Source organism: Argentina silus (assembly GCF_951799395.1).
Source record: "Argentina silus genome assembly, chromosome: 6".
In the NCBI taxonomy this organism is placed as follows: Eukaryota; Metazoa; Chordata; class Actinopteri; order Argentiniformes; family Argentinidae; genus Argentina; species Argentina silus.
In genome coordinates, this window is record NC_139660.1 from 6,293,677 (window position 1) to 6,316,664 (window position 22,988).

At 45.4% G+C, this 22,988-nt stretch overlaps 4 protein-coding genes across 4 annotated transcripts; 3 read left to right on the forward strand and 1 right to left on the reverse strand.

Annotated features, from left to right (window-relative positions):
* Positions 1-3,450: 3,450 nt before the first annotated feature.
* On the forward strand, positions 3,451-4,921 carry LOC310805760 (SUN domain-containing protein 2-like; the record flags this gene model as incomplete). Its single annotated transcript, XM_083671561.1, has 5 exons — positions 3,451-3,490; positions 3,672-3,787; positions 3,902-4,075; positions 4,405-4,494; positions 4,808-4,921. The coding sequence occupies 5 exons, from the start codon at positions 3,451-3,453 to the stop codon at positions 4,919-4,921; spliced, it is 534 nt and encodes a 177-aa protein (XP_083527687.1).
* A 1,823-nt stretch (positions 4,922-6,744) lies between these two features.
* Positions 6,745-17,078, forward strand: LOC310805576 (ceramide synthase 2-like). Its single transcript, XM_083671321.1, has 11 exons — positions 6,745-6,808; positions 8,851-9,024; positions 10,284-10,401; positions 12,022-12,140; positions 12,671-12,728; positions 12,983-13,033; positions 14,320-14,412; positions 14,865-14,993; positions 16,045-16,151; positions 16,282-16,438; positions 16,538-17,078. The coding sequence occupies exons 2-11, from the start codon at positions 8,852-8,854 to the stop codon at positions 16,736-16,738; spliced, it is 1,206 nt and encodes a 401-aa protein (XP_083527447.1). The 5' UTR covers positions 6,745-6,808; position 8,851; the 3' UTR covers positions 16,739-17,078.
* Positions 17,079-18,638: 1,560 nt separating this feature from the next.
* Positions 18,639-20,783, reverse strand: LOC310805761 (kelch-like protein 23; the record flags this gene model as incomplete). Its single annotated transcript, XM_083671562.1, has 3 exons — positions 18,639-18,942; positions 19,144-19,558; positions 19,805-20,783. 3 exons carry the CDS (start codon positions 20,781-20,783, stop codon positions 18,639-18,641), a joined length of 1,698 nt encoding a protein of 565 aa, XP_083527688.1.
* Positions 20,784-21,265: 482 nt separating this feature from the next.
* On the forward strand, positions 21,266-22,897 carry lsm7 (LSM7 homolog, U6 small nuclear RNA and mRNA degradation associated). Its single transcript, XM_083671033.1, has 4 exons — positions 21,266-21,274; positions 21,575-21,665; positions 21,877-21,948; positions 22,102-22,897. Exons 1-4 carry the CDS (start codon positions 21,269-21,271, stop codon positions 22,242-22,244), a joined length of 312 nt encoding a protein of 103 aa, XP_083527159.1. The 5' UTR covers positions 21,266-21,268; the 3' UTR covers positions 22,245-22,897.
* Positions 22,898-22,988: the final 91 nt, after the last annotated feature.

A 22,988-nucleotide genomic window follows, 5' to 3' on the forward strand; every position in this document is an offset into this window, starting at 1 on the left:
TGGTATATAGATATAGAAGCATTAAGCAAAGTGTTCAACACTCCGTTCAGTAGCCGGCTTTCCACAGCGAGGTTTACGCAGTGCGTACCAGTCACTCCCTGGCTTCAACTGTGCTTACTCAGGCCTAAAACTCGGCCTTTCAGCCTCCTCTACCTCCCCTGGTCCGTATGAGGCCAAACGGGGCCAGGGGCGCGGTTTAGATTTATCAACCAAGTGCTTTAGTTGGCTAACGAACTTGCTGGATGGCAAGCATAATCCGAGTTAGCTCGCGGTCACTATGCATCTTAAATCACCAGAACCTGTTAGTAAACCGAAGGATTTGAAATGTTTGCTGGTGTCTCTGAGATCGCCACCTTACGAACTGCAGAACGTAAAACTATACTACGGGGCGAGACTAGAAAGCCCAGCTGTGGAAATTCAAATGGACGTGTTCAATATGCTTTGGGCACCAGGCTTTGGGCACTAGCTGCCCGCTACTAAGCCTTGGCAAGCACTGGCACCAATGTCAAAAACGGCTATTGTAACCCCCCCCCCCCCCCCTCTCTCTCTCTCCCCTCCCTCCCTCTCTCTCTCTCTTAGGGAATTCAACAAGAGGCGTACAGGAGGGCGTAAAACAGCTACCTCTCCTGTGTCCAGCCAGGCCATTAACACCCCCACAGCTGAGAAGCCAATCAATGCAGAGGACTATCCAGGTACTGATGACATTACTTCCTGTCTGTCTACACTAACCAATGACTCAGAAGAGCCTCCTTGAATAGTAAAAAAAAAAAAAAAAAAAAAAAAGGTGCTTAATACCTCTCTTTCTTTCTCTCGTTCTTTCTCCCCTTTTTGTCCCTCCCTCCCTTCCTCTCTCTCTCAGGCATGGCCCCTGCCCTGAGAGCAGTGCTGCAGAGGAGGCTTACGTTCAGGCCTCCAGCAGCTGTCCCTGTCCTGACCCCAGCCGTGGCGCCAGCTCAGGCCCCATCTCTGGCTCTGGCCCCAGCCCTGGTTCTGGCCCCAGCCCTGGCCCCCGATCAGAGCCCGCCTTCCTCTGCCTTCAGCTCAAGCTACTACTCCTCAAACAGAGCCAGTACCTCCACCACGACCACCTCCACCAAAAGCCGCAGTCAGTACAGTGTTTGTGTGTGTGTGTGTGTGTGTGTGTGTCTGTGTGTGTGTGTGTCTGTGTGTGTGTGTGTGTGTGTATGTGCGTGTGTGTGTGTGCGTGCGTGCGTGCGTGCGTGCGTGCGTGCGTGCGTGCGTGCGTGCGTGCTTGTGGTTCGGAGCAACCTCGACATTTAGAGGTCAGAAACACCAAGAATCTTACAGTGTGTTTTGTACTTCCTCCTCTTTAGGGTCGCTGCTGTCGCCACCTGCTGCACCAGGTAAATTAGAGTGTATGTGTGTGTGTGTGCGTGCGTGCGTGTGTGTGTGTGTGTGTGTGTGTGTGTGTGTTTTCTCCCTCCTTTGAGGTTCTTAGTGTGCATTAGCTTAGCTTCAACCCATTCTTCTCTCTCTCCTGTAGCTGTTCCGTTGTTCACCGATGGAGTGAAGAAGGCCATCTTCCATGTCCTCCTCCTCCTCCTCCTTACCCTCGGTGAGTGTGACATCACACCCTTTAGCCTCTGGAATCACATGTCCTCATTGTACTGAACTAGCTCTTGGACCCCCAGACGCTAGACATGGAAAGATTGAATAAGTATTCGGCAAGATTGTCAAGATTCCACCAAATCAGAGGATTATCAAGGAGCTACCACCACCATATTGCTTCTACCTCTCCAGTCCTCTGAGGTGGAGTGTCTAGGGTGAAGATGTTTCTATGTATCTCTCCCTTTCCTCCAGGCTTTTGGTGCTTGTTCCCGATGTTGACTGCCCCGACTCAGAACCTCACTCTGGCCCAACCTGTCCCACGCACACCTCTCGTCCCCCAGTCTCCTGGGGCTATGGTAAGACATGGCTATGGTTATCACTGTACTATGGTAAGACATGGCTATGATTATCACTGTACTATGGCAAGACATGGTTATGGTTATCACTGTACTATGGTAAGACATGGTAATGGTTATCACTGTACTATGGTAAGACATGGTTATGGTTATCACTGTACCAGGGCCAAGAGTTTTACCTGGACAGGCCATGTGATCAGGGCAACTGGCCCTAGCTAGACATGGTACAATAGGAGGATTGTGTAATATATCTTCTCTCGCCTAATATATGACGTTTGTGTTCCTTGCAATGGAGGCTTGTTAAAACCCTGAACCTTCTCGACAGGATGGAACCGCTGACATGAACTCTGTTCTGGATGACGAGATGAACAGAATACTGAGAGAGATAGATCTGCTGAAACAAAACCAACACCAGCAGACACTTTCTGAGGTAAAAAAAAAAGATATATATCTTATTCTCTCTCTCTCTCTCTCTCTCTCTCGCCCTCCACTTTCTGTGTCTGTATCCTTAGCATTGGACCAATAGGAAGAGTGTGTTGAGGGGTGTGTCATTAGCCAATCAAGAGTGAAGCTGTGATGTTTGTCTCCTCCCACAGATGGTACAGAAACTGCAGACGGATGTGAAGGAGGCCAGGGTCAGAGTGGAGAGGTCAGTGTGTCTGATAACAAGCGTGTGTGTGTGTGTGTGTGTGTGTGTGTGTGTGTGTGTGTGTGTGTGTGTGTGTGTGTGTGTGTGTGGAGAGAGCTAGACACTGCCCACAAAACACACTCTGTTGCTCACAAAATGGACAATAAAGTTGACTTGTATTCTATTGTTCCATGGGTAGAGTGGACTCTGAGCACCGGGTCCAAATGGACCAGGAGTTGGCTGACCTGAGAGCTGACCTCCAGAGAGACCAAGCCAGCACCCGCTCAGTCACGACAAGGCTGACCCGCGAGGTGTCCGGCATGAGGAGAGTGACCTCCATGCTCAGACAGAGGGTAGAGACCCAGGAGGTCCGGAGCGCTACGGTAATTTCAACACACACACACACACACACACACACACACACACACACACACACACACACACACACACACACACACACACACACCTACACACCTTTCCTCGTGTCGAGATGATTTGTGTACCCATATGCTTTTTATTGATGTCATGTGTTTTGTTCATGTGTTTGTTTGTTAAATGATGTACAGTTGGTTGAGACCTTGGCGAAACCTGTGCAGAAGACCCCCCCTCAGGCCTGCCCCCCCGCAGCCTCGCCCCCCGTCAACACTGGACTCACCCAGGAGCTCAAAGAGGCCATGGAGAAATGGTTCACTGACAGACTGGCCCAGGTACAGAAAGAGGAGCAACCTGCCCCTAGACACTGGATCTAAGTTAGCTGCTGCAAGAGATGTAACTGTGTGTGTGTGTGTGTGTGTGTGTGTGTGTGTGTGCGTGTGCGTGTGTGTGTGTGTGTGTGTGCGTGTGTGTGTGTGTGGGGAGCAGGATAACAAACAGGATGGTCGGGATGGCAGACGCCCGATGGCAGACTCAATGCCTGACTTCGCTTTAGAATCCCAAGGTTGGTGACATCATCAAGGCTTCTCATCGTATGTTGCATCAGGATGGAGAGGTTAACCCTCTGTGAAAACTGAAAGTGCTCAGACCTCTGTGTGTGTGTGTGTGTGTGTGTGTGTGTGTGTGTGTGTGTGTGTGTGTGTGTGTGTGTGTGTGTGTGTGTGTGTGTGTGTGTGTGTGTGTAGGTGCCAGCGTGGTAAACTCCAGGTGTTCGGAGACATATCACACCCGGTCAGCATGTTTGACATTGTTTGGGTTTCCTCTGTTGTATCCATCAGAGAGCCCAAGGACAGTCATCCAGGTAGCACTCTCTCTCTCTCTCTCTCTCTCTCTCTCCATCCATTACCAATTATAATCCCTTCCACTTCTCTCCGCCTCTCTCCACCCACCCCCTGACCTCTCCTCCTCCCCCCAGGGTAACCCAGTCTTACTTCCTGGTAAGTGCTGGCCGTTCCAGGGTTCACGGGGTACGATGGCCGTCTCCCTGTCCCATCCCATCACCATCACCCACGTGACTCTGGACCACCTGCCTCGCTCCAGCTCCCCTAACGGCCACATCCACAGCGCCCCCAAGGACTTCCATGTCTATGTGAGTCCCCTTTGACCTATGACCCTGTCACCCTGACCACTCAACCCCCTAACCTGTAGAATGGATGTCACTTCATTTAAAGTGTGACCATCCTGATTGGCGAGGACAACGGACGTCTTCATGTCATGTTTATTTATTGACACCCGCTCATTACCAGAGACTTGCCCTCCGCCTTTACACTCATTTAAACTTTGCGGAATAAAATGACCAACTGAGTGGCTGCCATGCCCACTGGCCCACAATCTGGACACATTTTAATGCAAGGTGTAAATAGGGTTTCTCTCTCTCCGCCTCTCCCTCTCTCTCTCTCTCTCTCTCTCTCTCTCTAGGGTATGTCCACGGACAGTGAAGAGGGAACCCTACTCGGAAAGTTCACTTACGACCAGGATGGAGAGCCCACCCAGACCTTCAAGCTGCCCGTGAGTCTGACTCGCTATAAGATAGTCAGAGAGACTGCTATACTAATGCACAGATATTATACAGATACAAGTAGAGATGTGATTTCACATAGTCTTACTCTCTCTCTCTCACGGGTTAGGGTTAGGGTTAGTCCGGTCCTAACCCTAACCCTAACCCTAAACCTTAACTCTAACACAGATATTATACAAGTAGAGATGTGATTTCACTTAGTCTTACTCTCTCTCACGCATTTTGTCTTGCCCCCCCCCCCCTCTCTCTCTCTCTCCTTCCAATGCTCTCCAAATGCCCCCTCCCTCTCCACCTCTCTCCTAGAATCCTAACGGTTCTGTGTATCGCTTCGTTGAGCTGCGGGTCCTTAGCAACTGGGGCCAGCCGGAGTACACCTGCATGTACCGGTTCCGTGTCCACGGACGCATCGCTGTGTGAGACCACCCGCCACACCCAAACCAACCACGAGTATTCATACCCCTGCTAACCCTAACCCTAACCCTAACCCTAACCCTAACCCTCCTAACCCTAACCCTAACCCTAGCTCCAGCCCTAACCCTAGCCCTAGCTCCAGCCCTAACCCTAGCTCCAGCCCTAACCCTAGCCCTAACCCTAGCTCCAGTCCTAACCCTAGCTCCACCCCTAGCCCTAACCCTAGCTCCAGCCCTAACCCTACCTCCAGCCCTAACCCTAGCTCCAGCCCTAACCCTAGCTCCAGCCGTAACATTAGCTCCAGCCCTAACCCTAGCCCTAACTCTAGCTCCAGCCCTAACCCTAGCTCCAGCTCTAACCCTAGCTCCAGCCCTAATCCTAATCCTTAGCAACTGGGGCCAGCCGGAGTACACCTGCATGTACCGGTTCTGTGTCCACGGACGCACCGCTGTGTGAGACCACCCGCCACGGCCAAACCAACCACTAGTTTTCATACCCCTGCTTATTTAAAAAAAATAAAAGAGTATCTTCAAAAAAAAAAAGTGCTCTATTTGGCAGAAGCAGAGTGGTTTCATACACTGGACTTGGTCTAGTGTGATCTCAGAGGTGTAGCTTTATGTGTGGTACCGTATTAAAGCTGCAATCTGTAGCAAGATTCATTTCTGGTCAAAATTAAAAATATGTCAGAATGTATGTTTCAATTCCCCCTTATTGTGGATCAATAAAGTTTGATTCGATTCAATGGGGGCAATTGCAGTGTCATCTAGCATACGTGGGCTTTAGACAGCTACACACACAGTTTTAGTGGTTTAGTTCTCTGGTGAGATGTAGTAGGTCAGTGTTATATAGAGCAACCACTAGATGGCGGTGTTGAGCTATTTCTAAAGAGCTGACTGGCAGTCAACCTGTTTACATCAACTCCTCAAACACGTGGAAACAGAGTGGAATATGCAGGTTGACTGGCAGTCAATCTGTCAACATCAACTCCTCACACACAAAGAAACGGAATGGAAAGATACACGCAAATTATTCATAGTACATCGAATAACAGAGCCAACATCCAGGGCCTTTATTGCGTTACTCTGAAGTGACATCATTCATTGTATCTGGTCTTGAGAAAGGCTTTGGCCAAACACTTTGCTTTATTAGCCTGTTAAAATTGTTTAAAGCACAGAGATAGGATTACTTGATATTCCTCATGTCATATTTATTTGATGTTCATGAAAAACAAAGAGAACAACTGATCTATTCTATAGGCCCAAAGTCAAATAAGTTACTGATCATGTAATTAGACTTTATTTTCCAGAAAGGGAAAATCAATGCAAGGCCACCCTGTATAAGAGCTGCAGAAACTGTTTGTCTCATACATTTTGCGGGTTTCATTACTTTGAACAGGGAATTATATCAGTCCTTGTTTGGTATTTGGTATTAATTTAAATGAGCACTGTTTAAAATTAGGCCTAGGCCAATTGACAGAACATGCCTCAATGCTAATTGACTTCCTAAACCTGACACATCTGGATATCACATATGTGTGAGATCCCTCAAACTGGGAAATTATATAGGTTAAGAAAGTAACCTATGGGCTTTTACACGTCTTCTCGTGTTACTAATTGACAATGATTCAAACAATCATATAGCCTACTACTACCACAAAACCAAGGCTCAGTGACATGAGCATCTATCATTCGAAATGCAAATAGAAATGTGCCCTAAGTCTATTTGTTCTCACCAGGACAGCAGACAGCTGAAAGGTGTGTAGGTAAATATGAGCGTCGATTTATTCTCGTGTTCCGTTTGAAGAGGCCGCTCCCGCCCCATACAGGCGGGTTGCGTCAATCGACTCCACAACCGCTTACCGCTGTGTTCTTCACATCATACGAGCGTGGACAGGTAATTACAATGTTGATTTATTTACATATTTTCAAGTTACATTTACCGTTTTTCATACCCTTTCGCTAGATACAATACTCTAGCTTGCGCTTACTTCGCCTAAAATGAGCTAGATGGCCGATTGTTGATCTCGCCTATCAGTATTTTAATTTGCAGTCACAAAGAGAGACAGCTTCCTGAAGATTTCGAAGCATCATGATGATAACCCTGTGTTAATGCAATAGCTATACAGCCTCACCATATTAACTACATAACATTATAGGATAATTGACTGAAGGCGTTGTCCACGATTAGGTTAGGTTGCGGCATTGTGTTTATAAGGCAGCGTCTTATTAAACCGTTGTTTTTGTGTCGTCTGTCCCGTTTCGCAAACGCTCTATGCGAAACGCTCCTGAAGTTTAATCGCGTCGTTCTGTGCCGTAATAATTCATTTAATTTTTTTTCAGTCACTAGTCAGATGTGAATGCACAGCGAAAAGATGAAAGCACGGATCACATTGAGGAAGGTGCCGTTAACTTATGCATTCCTGAATGGGGAGCGTTATTTAGCGTAGTCTGTCCGAGGTTCATCCACTAAACCACGATATCAAAGAGACATCAAAAATGGAACGTTATCCCCCTGAGTCATTTGAATAATGTATTGAAATACCATTGTTGTTGAAGAAGTTGCAATCAATCTGATAAACCCAGATAAAAATGCTCTGTAATGGGACACAATAGACTCTCATATGATCGAATCTAGACTTCATAAAGCAGGAGTTGTTGGCTGACACTTAAAACCATTGCAAACTAATTGTGAATCGAGGACATAGTCTATAGCTATTTGTTCACTCTCTTTAGTTTGTCATATTTCATTTGGAGCTGTCGCAGTTGCTGTCCCTCATGAATATTCATCACAACATGAATGTTTCAGTTGGCAGAGCTGGGCTCTGAGGGCATTTTCACATTTGGGCCCTTTTAGCCAAGTTTGTGAACTCGGTTCGCCAACATTTCATACATATGTAAATGCTCCAAATTAACTCAGACCCCTCTGAAACTAAACAGAACTGAGAACATTTCGGGAGGTGGTCTGAGTTCGATTCACTTTAGGGTTCACTTGTTTGGGTGAAATGTAAGCACAAAGCAATCCAAGTCCATTTGTCATTGGAACTGCTCTGTCCTATCCTCCCTAAGCCCTCTGGGCTTGCCGTACATGTCACGTGGTCAATCAATGTGCAATTACCCAAGGTGCAAAGCAGTTAATTGGCCTGAGTTCCAATGAAAGATGGCGCTGTGAAAGCCAAGTGAACTGAGATCTCATCACTGCTGAAATGGACCAGCAAGAGAGTCCTCATTCTAATGGAAGGGCAGTGTGAAGGGCAGTTTTGTTCTTTTAAAGAGGACTATACGTGAAATACCCTGACACTCCAACATAACACTCCTCCTCCATCCTCCACTCCATCTTCTCTTATCCTTAAAGGTGCAATCTGTAATTCAAACAACAACAAAGTGGCTTCCTCACCACTTTTTTGGTAAACAGCTGAGGGATGGGGCTGGAGAAATGCAGCCACTTTCAATTTCATAGACAGAGCCATGGATGTAAGGACTGACCATCCGTCATGTTTTGAAGCTATACAGTTTGTTTACCATTGCATTGTTTAAAAACAATGGAGTAAAACAAGCTTATATTTTGGGTTCTGATGGGGTAAGACAGTTTAACTAATCTCATGAGGCGTTTATAAGTTATGTTCTTCAATAACCAATGGCTGCATAAATCATTTTAAAATCTAAAAATGGATATACCTATTACGGATTGCCCCTTTAAGGATGGAGTAACAGCTGGACCAGTGTTCATGGCAGCAAACAGACAGTACCAGGTTGTTAGACTAGCTCTCTAACAGAGTGTTCCTCCTCTCCTTTTTCTTCCCTCCTCTCCTTCTCTCTCCTCTCCTCTTGATATTCTCTCTTTATCTCCTCCTCTTCTGTCCTACTCTCTTCCTCTTCTCTTCCTCTCTTTCTCACCTCCTCTCGTCTCCCTCCTCTTCTCCTTCTCTCCTCCTGTAGGATGGAGGGACTGCTGGACAAGTGGCTGTGGCAGCAGGAGTACTGGCTGCCCCCCGGCATCTCCTGGAAGGACATAGAGATGAAGGAGGGTGAGCGCTACCCTCTACCCCGCCACCTGCTCTACACCCTACCACTGGCACTGGGCTTCATCGCGCTGCGCCATGTCTTTGAGAGGTGACGCACGCACAAACACACACACCGCACGCACGCATGCATGCACGCACGCACGCATGCACACACACACACACACACTCCTGCCTGTGATAATGGATCTGCCCTTTGGAAGTATTCCCAGTGTAGGACTGGAAGCCTCATGAGTAGTCAGTTTCCTGGAGATGTGGATGCTTAGCTGTTGTTTTTGTCTCAGGGGATTGGGTTCACATCGATGGCGTTTTCAGATGGGGGGTGGATGATGGTGCTGTGTTTCCGTATAGCTGATTTGCAAAACAGCAGATGGACACGGATTGGGTTACCACCACTGCTCTTGATGACGAAGGGTGCTGTTTACAGAGTCTGAGAAAGGGTTTGAATATAAAAGCACATCCAATGGGTTTGAGAAGGTGTTGGATATCAGAGAAATGTGTTAATTAGATCTTAATAATAATAAGCACACTAGAGAGTATAGTCTTCATCCTATGCTTGTGACCGAGGGGACCAGTGGTAGTTCCCTGGGCCCTGGGAAGTGTACTTCAGGGATTCAGGCATAAACAGCACAGCAGGAATGTGACCAGGAGAGGTCTGGTACAGAAATCTGATGGAGAGGTAGATTGGGGACTCATTTTTTGCATGTTCTTTGTGTGTGTGTGTGTGTGTGTGTGCGTGCGTGCGTGCGTGCGTGCGTGTGTGTGTGTCTGAGGTGAGCTGCAGAGGGTGTTGTTTACATGTGAGAAGCAGCCAGTCAGTGGAGAGTTGTATAGGTGTGTAGGTGTGTCTCGGGGTGATGGCAGCAGATGTTTCCTGTTGAAGTTCCTGTAATCAAAGCCTGGTGTCTCTGTGAAAGGCTGCCCTGACCTTTTCATCCACTCTGATCTACCTGCCCACTTCAGTCTGATTATGTCTCTGATAGAGTTACACACACACACACACACACACACACACACACACACACACACGACTGCTTACACACACATGCCCACTCATCCGTGCATATACTCAGACATACACAGACACATCACACTCATACTCACACACACAAACACAGATCAAGTGTTCCCGGGAAGGCGTTTAGTTTAGCGCAAAGGTTTTCTGGCCAAATGTCACACAAAGCCCATTGGGAGAGGCCTCCGAGGTTGTCACTGGGCCTGTTGTAGTGTTCAGTCATGGAGACGGACATGATGAGATCTCCTGTTCCGTACTGTAACTGTACTCAGTAGGGAGGATAATGAGATGATGAATAACTAATGCTAATAGGGCCTATTGTCTGTCCCTCCCAGGGTCGTGGCGCTGCCACTGAGCAAGCGGTTGGGTGTGTCTGACCAGGTGCGCGTTCGAGCCCGGCCTGTCCCGAAGCTGGAGATCTTTTACAAACAGAACAACCGCCAGCCCTCACAGGTCAGTGTTACAACAACTGTGTGTGCACACACTACCGCACACACACACACACACACACACACACACACACACACACACACACACACACACACCGCACATAAACGTAGTCTCTGCTATCTCTGGAACCACACATAGAGGAAGTCATAGAATATAACAGGGAACCGTAATGTGAAACCAGTTCAGATGAATCACCTGAGGCTTGGTTTTATGGCGTACCATTATGGTTGTTGCGGTTCATGAGGTAAGATGGTAGATAGATAGATGGAGTACTTGATTGCCCTTGAGCGGAAATTTCTCTGACTCGTCAAAAATCAGCACTGGCTCTGGTTGTGTATTAGTCAGGTGTGAGTTTTAATTGTTTCTGTCTGAGGCTAGAAACAGAATTTCCTTGGGCGAAACCGTTATTACTCAGCTTTGCTTTGGCTGTCATTGTCCAAGTCTGTTCCTTCCTGTCCCTGTCCTGTCCTGTCAGCTACAGGTACATCCAGCCAAGAGCCCTAGGTGGCTGGGTTGGTTCACATGGATATGTTCCACCTGTTTTTTCTGATTAAAAATTACGAGTCAGAATTTGCAAGTGTGGACATGTGGGACTCTACACCTGTTGGTGCGTGTGTCTCCTCTCCATGTTTAGGCCACTCATACTTGCATTTGGAAATAGGCCTACACTATTACAAACGACTCTTTGTGAATTTAGACAGTGTTTCTGTTCCATTATTTAAAGCAGCCTGTGTTGCTTGTACTGCATGACCCTGGCTACCCTGTGTGTAAGGCCTGACACCTGACACCTCACTTATTTGCAAACCTCACATTTTCATGAGGCCAAATCGTGTTTCCGTAATTATGTGTAACCAAAGTCCATGCCAGACTTGATGCGAGTCAAGATATCATGCAAAATTACTTCCAAAGAATCCAAGGGACTCTCTTTTTGTACATTTACATTTTTTGTAATTGTAGCCATGGGAAGGCCAATGGTGCTCTTTTTTTCTTTTTTTTTTTTTTTTTTAAATTCTGGTCATACAATAGCCACTAAAAGAAAGGCTTTTACATTTTTCTACAAGAGAAAGTGCCTTGGATTTATTTGAAGTGTTATGCTTTTCCCGATTAGCTGCAACTTCACTTGGTCGCAACAGTAATTCCCATTCATACATGATGCCAAAGTGGTGCCCCCTCTCTATGCAATATCATGCAAAAACATTATAGAAGTAAAACTTTTCACACGGCTCAATGGCAGTTTCATTATTGTTTGGCTATAAAACAATACCGTGTTTACAATGTCAACGTCCCTGCAGCATTCCACCCCCACTCCTAGAGTAATTAAGTATCTCACAACAACACAGGAGCCATTCCATGGAGACACAAGTCTTTGGGGTGTAGAGTATCAGGAGGGGGCAGGGAAGGGGCAGGGAAGGGGCAGGAAGAGGGCAGGGCCATGAAGGGGGCAGGGAGGGGGCAGAGAAGGGGCAGGGAGGGGGCAGGGCAGGGAAGGGTATTCCTTACACACAGATCAGGGATGGAGAAATGGTCAGATTAAACACAATTGTCATTGTAAGAATCATACTTTTTGACAAACAGAATGTACAGTTTCAACAGTGTTCCCTAATGTCTCCTGTTTGTGTTCAGAGTGAGATCCTGGGCCTGAGGAAACTGTGTGGTCTCACACAGAGGCAGATCGAGACATGGTTCCACCGCCGTCGCAACCAAGACAGACCCAGCAACACCAAGAAATTCTGTGAGGCCTTGTGAGTCCAAACTCATGCAGCCCTGCTCTCATTTAGCTCTCTCTCTCTCTCTCTCTCTCTCTCTCTCTCTCTCTCTCTCTGTCTCTCTTTCTCTCTCTCTCTGTCTCTCTCTCTCTCTCTCTCTCTCTCTCTCTCTCTCTCTCTCTGTCTCTCTCTCTCTCTCTCTCTCTCTCTCTCTCTCTCTGTCTCTCTCTCTCTCTCTCTCTGTCTCTCTCTCTCTGTCTCTCTCTCTCTCTCTCTCTCTCTCTCTCTCTCTCTCTCTCTCTCTCTCTCTCTGTATTCTCGGAATGTTATCTATTAAAGGTCAAGTTTAGGACGCTTTTGAGGTACAAAGAAGGGCTAACTATGAGTCTGTGAAATGTGCCGTATAGCATGACAACCACACAACATGATGCTGTCATTGCTCCTGTATCACTGTCTGAATGACTCTTTTCAGTGTCAAATTGTGATGACTGATTCACTTGAGGATGTGATGACTAGTTGTTAATGTTTTATTGTATGTTATATGATGTGAAATGTCTTTTTTGCAGTTGGAGGTTTATTTTCTACCTCATTGCATTCACGGCAGGTCTAGCCGCTCTGATTGATGTGAGTATATGAAGCATAGTCACTGTTGACACTGTAATACTATTACTACTACTAACAGGTTTTATATACAGAAATTGTATACCTGCACATATTGTTGCTCACCCAAAACCATTGTTATTGTTACAAAATTGACAAAATGGAATAAAGTTTTGTCAACAAAATATTGCAATGAGAATTCAAGCGTGTGACGAAGTTGACATTCCTTGTTGCTCCCTGTCAATGAACATGTTCTGCTCTGTTCCTCTGCCCTGCAGACTCCCTGGTTCTGGGATCGCAGAGAGTGCTGGCAAGGCTACCCAAAACAAGTAAGTAACAGCTAATGCATTAGCCATAATCAATTAGACCACTAGCTCCCCAACATGTTTTAGCAGGGGTTGAGAAGACAGCAGAGCAGAAGTACTCTTATATTCTATTCCCATTCCTTTGGGTCCAGAGTCCCAGCGCGAGACCCAGCAAATAGGTCTCGCCTGTTTGCGAGACCCTGCATTACACAATCTCAGAGAAAACCGTGTCTCTGCTGTGCTGCTCTGCTATTGCTACGGTAGCTATGCCTGAAGGAACGGGTCCCCGCCCCACCTCCTTCTCTCTGATAACAGTTAAGAGATTCCACCGGGGGACTTAACCGCTCCCCAAAGAGGTTGCGACCTCCAACTGAAAATGCTGCAAGACAAACGCTCAACCATCTGCACTTAAACTGATTACAGCACTGAAACACCCTACTGCTGCTGTTGACCTTATCTTGGTGAAGCAGAGTGTTTTTCTGTGCTCAAGCAAGAGGAGGAGGATGTCATTTTAAAGGGTTAAATGGTGAGGTAGACTTCCCTCCATTGTCTCTTGTAGAAACTTGGAGAGCTGTGTGTTGTGTTGGGTGTCTGGTGTTGTTGGGCACGTCAGGGCCATTTCGGTCTATCACCACTCTACGAAGGAGCACATTTCCTCTGCCTTAAATGTCAAGGCAATGACGTTTGAGGCGCAATGAAGGTATAGGAGAACGTTTTGGTTTTCAAAGCTTTCGTATTGAAGCTTTGCCAGGGAATAGGGGGGGGTGTTTGGGCAGCATTCTCCAGCCTCAAGCCTATGATCCAGGTGTGTGGAGTCCTGAGTTTCACTATTTCAGACCCAGGCCCCCGGCTGGCCCCTCTCTTACACAGACTGCTGTTGTAAATGCTCAGCTATGTGGACTCAGGCCTGTCAGTGAGGGGAATATCTGCTTGAACAAAGGCCTGCTTAGTAAGTCCCCCGCCCCCGCCCCCGCCTCCACAACCCCACCTCCAATCTGCCGCAGAACACAGGTGGAGGATGGATGTCCTACCTGTGGCTGCATCTCAATAGTCTAATATGACATCCTACTCTTATATACTTTACATCATCATCCAGACTGATGTGTGAAAACTAGACCATTTAAAGCAAATAACTCCATGCAGTGTATGTTTTCCCCATATTGGCCTTACCTGCCCTGTTCTTTACAGTTTAGTGCAGTTGAAGGAGAGAAAGATATTAACGGAAAAGGAAGCCGCTGTAGTCTACTGAGATACACCCCTGGTGTGTTGCTCGGTAACCCGTTACCTGTGTTCTACCTCTCTCCTGTTAGGCTGTTGCTGAAGCTCACTACTGGTATTACATCACAGAGCTGGGTTTCTATTGGTCCCTGCTGCTGTGTGTGTCTGTGGACGTGAAGCGGAAGGTGAGTGTCACTCTCGTCTAGACTTGCATGCACGCATGCACAAACACGCACACGCACACACACACACACACACTAAACAATGACTCACTTTTGGGATTAGACTTCAGATTACAGCGTAACTTCAGTTACTGTGTTCTTAGCCAACACCCACCTTGTTTTACTGACACATCCTTGTTTGTTATGCATTGTCATGTTTCTCACTAAGAACTGCTTGAAAATATCCCTTGATCAACTTGTTTATCGTCCCCTCCTCACTCCTCTCCTCTCCTCTCCAGAAATAATCTTTGCTGTGGGTGCACAGACGGCTGATTCATAATGCCCCAGATGCAGAAGTGCTGATGCTCAGGTTATAGTATACCTGGGCATCAGCACTCCAACGCTGTATGGTACAGTGTGTTCCCTAGCTTCTACTGTAGTGTATCCTTCAAAGCTGTGTGTTTTTGTGTTCCCAGGATTTCAAGGAACAGATCATCCACCACATTGCCACCATTTTCCTCATCAGTTTCTCGTACTGTGCCAACTATGTACGCGTTGGCACTCTGGTGATGCTGGTTCATGACTCCTCTGACTTCCTTCTAGAGGTACGAACGGGGCTTGAAATATAATGCAATAATTATACAGACATAGGGAACATCAGAGAATAGATATTTTAGGGTGGTTTCATGGACAAAATCACACTTTCAATTGAGATTCTCCATTAGAGATTTTAGTAATACGCTTAATCTGTGTCTGGGAAAACACCCCAGCATGTTTATTCTTGTTACAGTACATGTATTCTCGTCAATTTGCAGTTCCTTTTTCCTGGTGACTTAAGTAAAGGGTTGTGTTTAGTTAGCAAGGGTTTTTGTTTTACAAGTAATTCAGTGCGCAACTAGCTTCTATATCGTTATCTTATTTTGACTCTCAGACTATTATATTCCTTGGTTTCAAAGCAAAGCAAACACATTAGTTTTTTAAAAAGAAATAGTTTATTATTCAGAAGCGCAAAATGTCTAGTGGACAAACTTTCACTTCTCTCAGGAGGCTTTGAAAGAGCTCTGAAATAGTCTATTGTCATAGTTTTTCCTGAAGCTGTTTCTCTCAGGGAACTTACAGCAGTGTCGTATTTCATTGATGTTATCTCTAAATAATCATTATCTCCGCTTTAAGACTGATTAAATATGCATGACTACTCGTCTAATCACGCTCCCAGACACACTCAGAAGGTCTGGCGGACTAGCCCGTCAATTTCGGCCTTCGTTGCTCAATACAAATATCGGGAAAAACTCCTGATGCGTAGCGATTGGTTTTACCTCCCATCACCTCCCACCTCTTTGCACACTGCACGTTTCTGATTCAGAGCTGTATGGAGGCCATACAACATACGACACACAGTATGTGAAGAATATAGACTTTTTGACAAGCACATGATGGAGAACAAGCACTACACCACCAGCCCATCACATAGTAAGGAGGTCATACAGTATGGTGGAAAATAGTATGACATTTTATGATGACGGATCAATGATCTCACCTGGGTTTTTGGAGAGAAATCTTAATGAAAATATTGTATGCTTGGGGTTGTGAGTTATCCCCACTGAGAGGTCTCACCGTGGCATGCTGTGTGATAAGACTGTTACATTGCATTAACAGTCTGCCAAGATGTTCAACTACGCTGGCTGGAGGAAGACATGTGACGTGTTGTTTGTCATCTTCGCGCTGGTTTTTCTGGTTACGCGTCTTGTGATCTTTCCAGGCAGGTGAGAAGTTGTCCTCAAGATCCACAATAAAACCCAAGCTCAAGTTTAGAGCCTTTTTTGAGTTACTAATTCAAAGGCTTGTGGGTGGAATTTCCTAGACCGTTTTTCTGGCTTGTTTCTTGTTTTTCAGAGTAGTCCATACCACCCTGGTAGTGTCCTTGGATTTCTTCCAGCCTTTCTTTGGCTACTACTTCTTCAATGTCCTGCTGCTAGTGCTGCAAGCTCTACACATCTTCTGGGCCTGGCTCATCCTGCGCATGGTCTACAAGTTTGTTTTCTTGGGCAAGGTTAGTACAGTAGACTACTCATTATCCACCATATTGACTATTTAGTTATTTATTTATTGGATACCATGACATCACTTAAAACCTTTTGCTCTTGCGTAGTTGGAGCGAGATGAGCGCAGTGATGAGGAGAGCGAGGTTTATGATGATGAGGAGGAGGAAGAGGAAGAGGCAGAGGAATCAAGCTGGGAGCAAAGAAAGGGCACCCTCAACTCCAAGCTGGTTTCGCTTGCCAAAAACTGTGTCCTCAACAACCTCACAAATCAGAGAAATATGAACAGCAGATTCCCTAAAGCCAGATAGAAGGTTGTCTCTTTCTGCAGTTAAACGTTGAAAATACGAGTGTTTTTTTCCTCTCCTTTCCCGCTCCATACCAAAATATGATCGTAAGATATATGTAGTTTATACACAGTTTATTATCACAATCCTTTTATGATTTCATATGTATTACTTCACTGTTGTAAATGTACGTACATTACTGCATCAAAATAATGGTCTGGCCAATCACCATTGGACTTCCTTACTGTACTTTTAGATCAAATATGTTTTATAGATTTTATATTTATACCTGATTTGTTTTTTCACTGGGTGATACTGAATTGTGTGTAAATATTGAAAGATAAATGATTCTCTGTCTCTGTCATAGTGTGTCATGTTGTAATCATTCCTCCACAGATGGACAAATGACTGAATGAGAAAATGTAACAAAAACCAAAGTAATAATATATGATCTTCTTATACATGTGATGTAATGGCACATTTTGTGTGAACATGCCCTCATTGCATGAACATCATTCCTCTGCCCAGATAAAATGCATTGTTAAAATGTAGATACTTTAAGATAAGAGATTGTGGTTAATTGATTGATCAATTATGACTGTCCAGTCAAATTGATTAGAAATGGCATTGAGATTGCATTCACAAATAATCTCCATATTCAAGTTTAGCTGCCACTACTCAGTTACTGTAATTGAAGCCTTTAAAAAACATGTTATTGCTACACTGTTTCCACTGTTAAGAATGGTGATGGCGCCCCCTGGTGAAGAAAAATAGTACCTGCCTCTGTTAGCAGTTAGCACTGTTAGCTCTGCTGCTCAATTATGGAATACTATGACCAGGCGTGGAAAGTGATGAGAGCATTGTGCTTCTTTTCACAGTAGAGATAATGGAAAGGTTTATGCCTGTTTTTCTTTATGAACGTCACTGTGACCAGAGAGATTACCTTGCAGCATGTTTCTCCTCCACAAGGTTTTTTACTCTATGCTACTGAACTTGTTTTGTGCCTTGGCTGCTGATTTTAAATTTTTCTGCCACAAGCACTTGTTATTTAGCTCTGTGTGCTAACTGGTATAGCTTTACAGCAAGATCCTTCTCTTGTTCTTCCTGGTTCAAAAGACTGGTTTGTCGGTTGACAATTGATAATTGTTCATGCACTAAAAATAGTATGATACTACTCTATGAGGATGGGGGGTAAAATCCGCTTTAGCCCAAAGATGGGTATCATGATCATCTTTAACCATTAAACACTGGAATACTGTACAGGTATCAGAGGCTAAATTACTAGGTTGCTGCTGGTCCAGGTGTGCTTGACTTTGTTCTGTGTCACCTGTTTGACACTTTCACACTGAATGTCTGTGGGTTCTAACTGTGGTCCATTTCTAGAGCACCAAAAGGGCTGATCCACTGAATGACTCACACACTGATAACAATTCTTTTGTGTTTATTTTGTTCAAAAGAAAAACAACAAGGAGAGAAATGCCATGGTTGTCGTAGAAATAACCTAAGTCTTTTTTGTTCTGCAGCCTGGTCTGCACATTCCTCATAGGTTTGTTTACTCTGTGGCCATTTCAACACTCTCAATAAATTACTTTTATTGAACAACTGAACAATGTTCATATTTTTTATTTAAATACAAATACATAAAACAATACAATACAAATTACAATATCCTTACAATACAAGTTACAATATCCTGCATTAGCTGATACCACTAATGATTTCATGTACAGAATGTTGTTTCCTTGCATTGCAGACAAGACAAATACATTTTCTCTTCAAATAATGTGAAGGATTCCCTTTTTGTATTAAGCTATCAACTGTGGACAACCGTAATCAATGGTTGATGAGTGTTTAACCATTTCAAATGGAATATTGAAAATGTTCGTCAGAAGACGTAGGCGGAAAGTATGGCATCTCATAGGTGTCATGTGACCAATCGCATGGTGACACACCCCCGGAGGGGTACAGGGCAGGGTATGGCGTCGTCTATCTCCACACAGGTATCGATGTAGGGATCCAGGAGCACCATGTTAGGGAATGCTTTGTTCATCTTCCTCTCACTAAGCAGGTAGATCTGACCGTTGACCGTGGTGCAGCCGCAGAAGAACTTCCTCTCCAGACACTCTTCCTCTAGAACTGTCCATTCGTCTGTCTCCACGTCCAGTCTCAGCGCCTGCCCTCCAAAGAGATAGAGGGCCCCGTTGAGCTCCGTAGCCAGAAGATCATATCTAGGAGGGACCACAAAATGTAATGTTGCCCAGGCAAAATAAACTGTCTTGAATTTTGAATTGAAGTGGACTTGTTTAGTTAGATATGAGCAGATGAGGCTGAGTTAGAGATTAATGATCTACATTGCAGCACCTACATTTGGACAAGCTGAGCCATAGATAGACAAGCAGCCTCTGTGAAAATCTGAGTTCAACAATTACCTTGGAATTGGGGAGTATGAGACGACATCCCATTGGTTCTCCTTCACCAGGTACCTCTGAATACCACTGTACACCTCTCCGTTCTCATCCAGCCCACAGGCCACGTAGATATGCCCCCCCAGGGTGGCCGTGGCAGCCCTCTCCACAGCCCTGACCATGGGTCTGACCCCTTCCCAGCATCCGTCCGACCCCAGAGACAGCCTCTCCACGTCAGCCACAGGCCCCTCGTCCATGCTGCCCCCCAGGACATACAGCTCCAGCCCCAGACCCACGGAGCAGTGGCTGTGCCTGGACTTCTGCAGTGCAGGCCCGTCCACCCAGCGCCCGTTCTCACACTGGAACATCCTCACCCAGTCCACACTGTACCACACCACCTCGTCACGGAAGTAACCCCCGGTGACGACCATGTTGTCCCCTAGGTGAGGAGCATGTACAGAATAGAATCAAATAGAATGGAATGATGTAGAATAGAATGAATAGAATAGCAACAGGATAAAGCTGAGATACTGTATAAATGACTTCTGTAGCACATGATAAACAGCCTGTAGTTCATATAGCATACTACTATATGATACAATAGTAGTATACATGCAACAATTCAGTACACTAATACACACATTTGTTTAGGATGAATAAGGTTATTCAAATGATAAATCATTACCTACTGCTGCCACAGAGTACTTGAGGAGATTTTTCCTCTGCAGGGGAGCGCAGGCCTGCCATCTCCCACTACGGGGGTGGAACTGATAGAGAAGCTGCTTGTCCTGATCATGGGGCCCTCCTAGGATATATAGAGTCTCTCTCGCTCTGGTCCGAGGTATTGACCTCCCCTTGGTCCAGCTAGCTGGGTAATGCTCATTCAGTTTACAGATGAGCTTGGCCCGAGGATCGGATGCTGTGTTGACTCTGGTCAGCAGCTCTGTGATATAAGGCAGGGACAGGGACTCCGGCCTCACCAGGCCCATCAACTCCATAAAGTCCTCTTCACGGCTAGGATCAAAGGTTGCCCAGTGTAGGACCATCTCCAAGGCAAGGTCCTCTCGGGGGACAAAGAGGTCGTCACTGGCCAAGAGGTCCGCCACGCTCTCCTTGGAGAGGTACAAGAAGTCGTCCTCAGAGGCAATGGCAGGTAGGTGGGTGAGTGCCACCTCGCGCGCTGCTGTGTAGAGTTCCCTACACCCCAGCCGCCAGGCGTAGGCCATCATCCCCAAGCAGTTGCTCAGATGCAGCTCTCTCTCCAGGAACTTGCAGCACAGAAGCCTGGCTCTCTCCAGTTGGAGGAAGTCTGAAGTCTCTAGGATCCCTAGAACATTCTCTCTGTTGAGTGGCAGCCTATATGTCTGGGTGTAGTCCATCAGGACACGGAACTGCTCGAGGCCTACTCCTTTGATTTCAATGTGGCGCTTACCACTCTCTTTACCGCCACCATAGAACAGTGCCCGGAAATATTGGCTCTGAAGAGCCAGTCTCTGACGGTTGACAAAGAAGGACTCTGCCTCCACTTGCAGCACTGTGTCTGGCACCACATCTACCTCTTCAGGCTCCTCATCTGAGGATGTTTCATCCTGGGCACCATATAACACAGGAGAAGCTGTTGATCTAAAGTTATACGCCTCCAACTCTTTATCTTTGCAGGCCATGTCACCACACGACACCCAGAGTCAGTTCAGCTCCCCCCGTCTCTGGTTCAACACACACTAACTATTTAAACCCACTGGCAGCATTTGAAATGAGGTCAGTCGCAAAAACAAGGGCTAAATATAACTAGGGCCAATTTATTGCAAGCCAGACAGCAGGCTTACAAAACGGATTTGTTTTGAGTTTAGTTTAATCCTATGTTATAACCTTGAATTGTTTTCGACATGCACATGAAAGTGCTGTCTTAAAAAAAATGAAGCTGCATTTATGTAGAGATGTATGAGATATTGAGGGGAAATATAATGTCAGGCATCGTCTTTATTATATCACTCAGAAATAATACTATTTTCTGTGGAATTAGAGTCCATACGCAATAAACTGCAATGGTATAATGAAGTTTTCATGGCTATATTAAAATCGAATTATGTGATTGGAGGACTGCCCTCAATGACAGCAAGTCAAAGTTGAACTTCCGTATTCTGCAAACATGGCCGTAAGTTCGTATTTTCTTCGTTTCCCATGAATGAAATGTATACCGTAAAGAGAGTTATATCTGTGTGATCGATAACTTTTGTAATGGGGTCGTCACCGTATTTTCATCAAAACATGTGGCATACAATAACAATGCAGAGACTCACAGCAAGCAGTGAGAGTTCACACAACTGCTGGCTATGTAATGTAATGTTGTTGACATTGTTATCAGATAGGTAGGAGCTCCGTAGCTAGCTATATCATCTGTCAAATCCCCACATGACATTATTGACGAACGACTCGTTATCCTTTTAATCTTTAGGATAAAGACAAGAAGAAGAAAGAGAGCATATTCGACCTATCAAAATACATAGACAAACCAATCCGAGTGAAATTTCAGGGGGGACGAGAAGGTATTTAGATAAGGCTACAGTGCATGTTTCTTAATACTAGCCAGTTAAAACTGGTGTAAACCCCATCTTTACACTACCACCCTGAGTGTGCAATATTTTCTGTAGTTAACAAGCTAATGTTATTCCATTATAATTGGTTCGAATAGAATCATTGTAGATAAAATAGTCACTGTGTTCATCCATCACTGACTAGCTCTGTCTTCCTTCACAGCCAGTGGTGTCCTGAAAGGCTTCGATCCTCTATTGAACCTGGTGTTGGATGGCACCATTGAATACATGCGTGGTAAGACCAGACATCAATAGCACAATAAGGTTCTCCTAAAGACACAGCACTTTATGAAGCAGCCTTAAGCATTATAATGTCGGCTATAATGTGGGAAAGGCATTTTTATTTTTATTTATAACCTCCCTATGTCCTCTATTTTCCCCCTTCCAGACCCAGATGACCAGTTCAAGCTGACAGAGGATACACGACAGCTGGGTCTGGTGGTCTGCAGAGGGACATCTGTGGTGCTCATCTGCCCTCAGGAAGGCATGGAGGCCATTCCCAACCCCTTTGTCCAGCAGCAGGACGGCTAGCGGGGAGGAGCCCTGTTCATCTCTACAGCAACATGCACACCTAGAGGCTGCATCTCAATCATCTAAAGTGGCCTCCTCTTCTTGTCCACTCTCTTACACCTGCACTGGTCTGAGAAGATGGGACTGGTGGGAGTGAAATGGTGGACGACTGCTGAAAATTGGCTTTTAAATGTCTAGTTTTTTAGTTTTCTCCATATTATTGCGTATAAGTAGACAAGTAGAGGAGTCCACTTCAGACAATTGAGATGTGCTCGTAGAACTTAACTACGGCACTTTGATACCCTTGATGTCACATGGGGAATATTTGCAGTTTTTAGTTTCAAGTGACCAATTGTTGTGGTCAGTCTACAAACATGTAACATTGTCTCTGTAGTAATGTACATAGGAAAAGGCACATTTCTGTATTATGCCAGGCATGCCATGTAGATTGAGCAGAAAAACGCATTTGCACTTTTTGTTTCTGTTTGTGTTGTACAAATGTTGAATTTTAGTTGCAGTTGGACCATTACAGGGATTCAGTGAACAAGCCCAGTGTGTGCCAACAGTTTAATTTATATTTTATCTGGAAAAAGAGCATCTTGAGTAAAGCAAAATATAGTTTTTCATAGTTTGTTGTTTTAATAAGAAAATTCAACTGAATATTCATAAATCTCCATTTCCTGGTTTTTCTTTCTCCATCCACTGCACTACATCTACCACATCTACCATATATTTTGTATAGACCATCAGACAATTGTTGGCTTC

What these genes read in the sequence shown, in the direction of transcription:
- LOC310805576 (XM_083671321.1), top strand. Translation starts at nt 8,852, where the DNA reads ATGGAGGGACTGCTGGACAAGTGGCTGTGGCAGCAGGAGTACTGGCTG. An exon ending in GTCTAGCCGCTCTGATTGAT is followed by an intron (nt 12,729 to 12,982) that starts GTGAGTATATGA and finishes TCTGCCCTGCAG; the next exon opens with ACTCCCTGGTTCTGGGATCG. An exon ending in CTGTGGACGTGAAGCGGAAG is followed by an intron (nt 14,413 to 14,864) that starts GTGAGTGTCACT and finishes TTGTGTTCCCAG; the next exon opens with GATTTCAAGGAACAGATCAT.
- lsm7 (XM_083671033.1), top strand. An exon ending in ATTTCAGGGGGGACGAGAAG is followed by an intron (nt 21,666 to 21,876) that starts GTATTTAGATAA and finishes CTTCCTTCACAG; the next exon opens with CCAGTGGTGTCCTGAAAGGC. An exon ending in CACCATTGAATACATGCGTG is followed by an intron (nt 21,949 to 22,101) that starts GTAAGACCAGAC and finishes TCCCCCTTCCAG; the next exon opens with ACCCAGATGACCAGTTCAAG.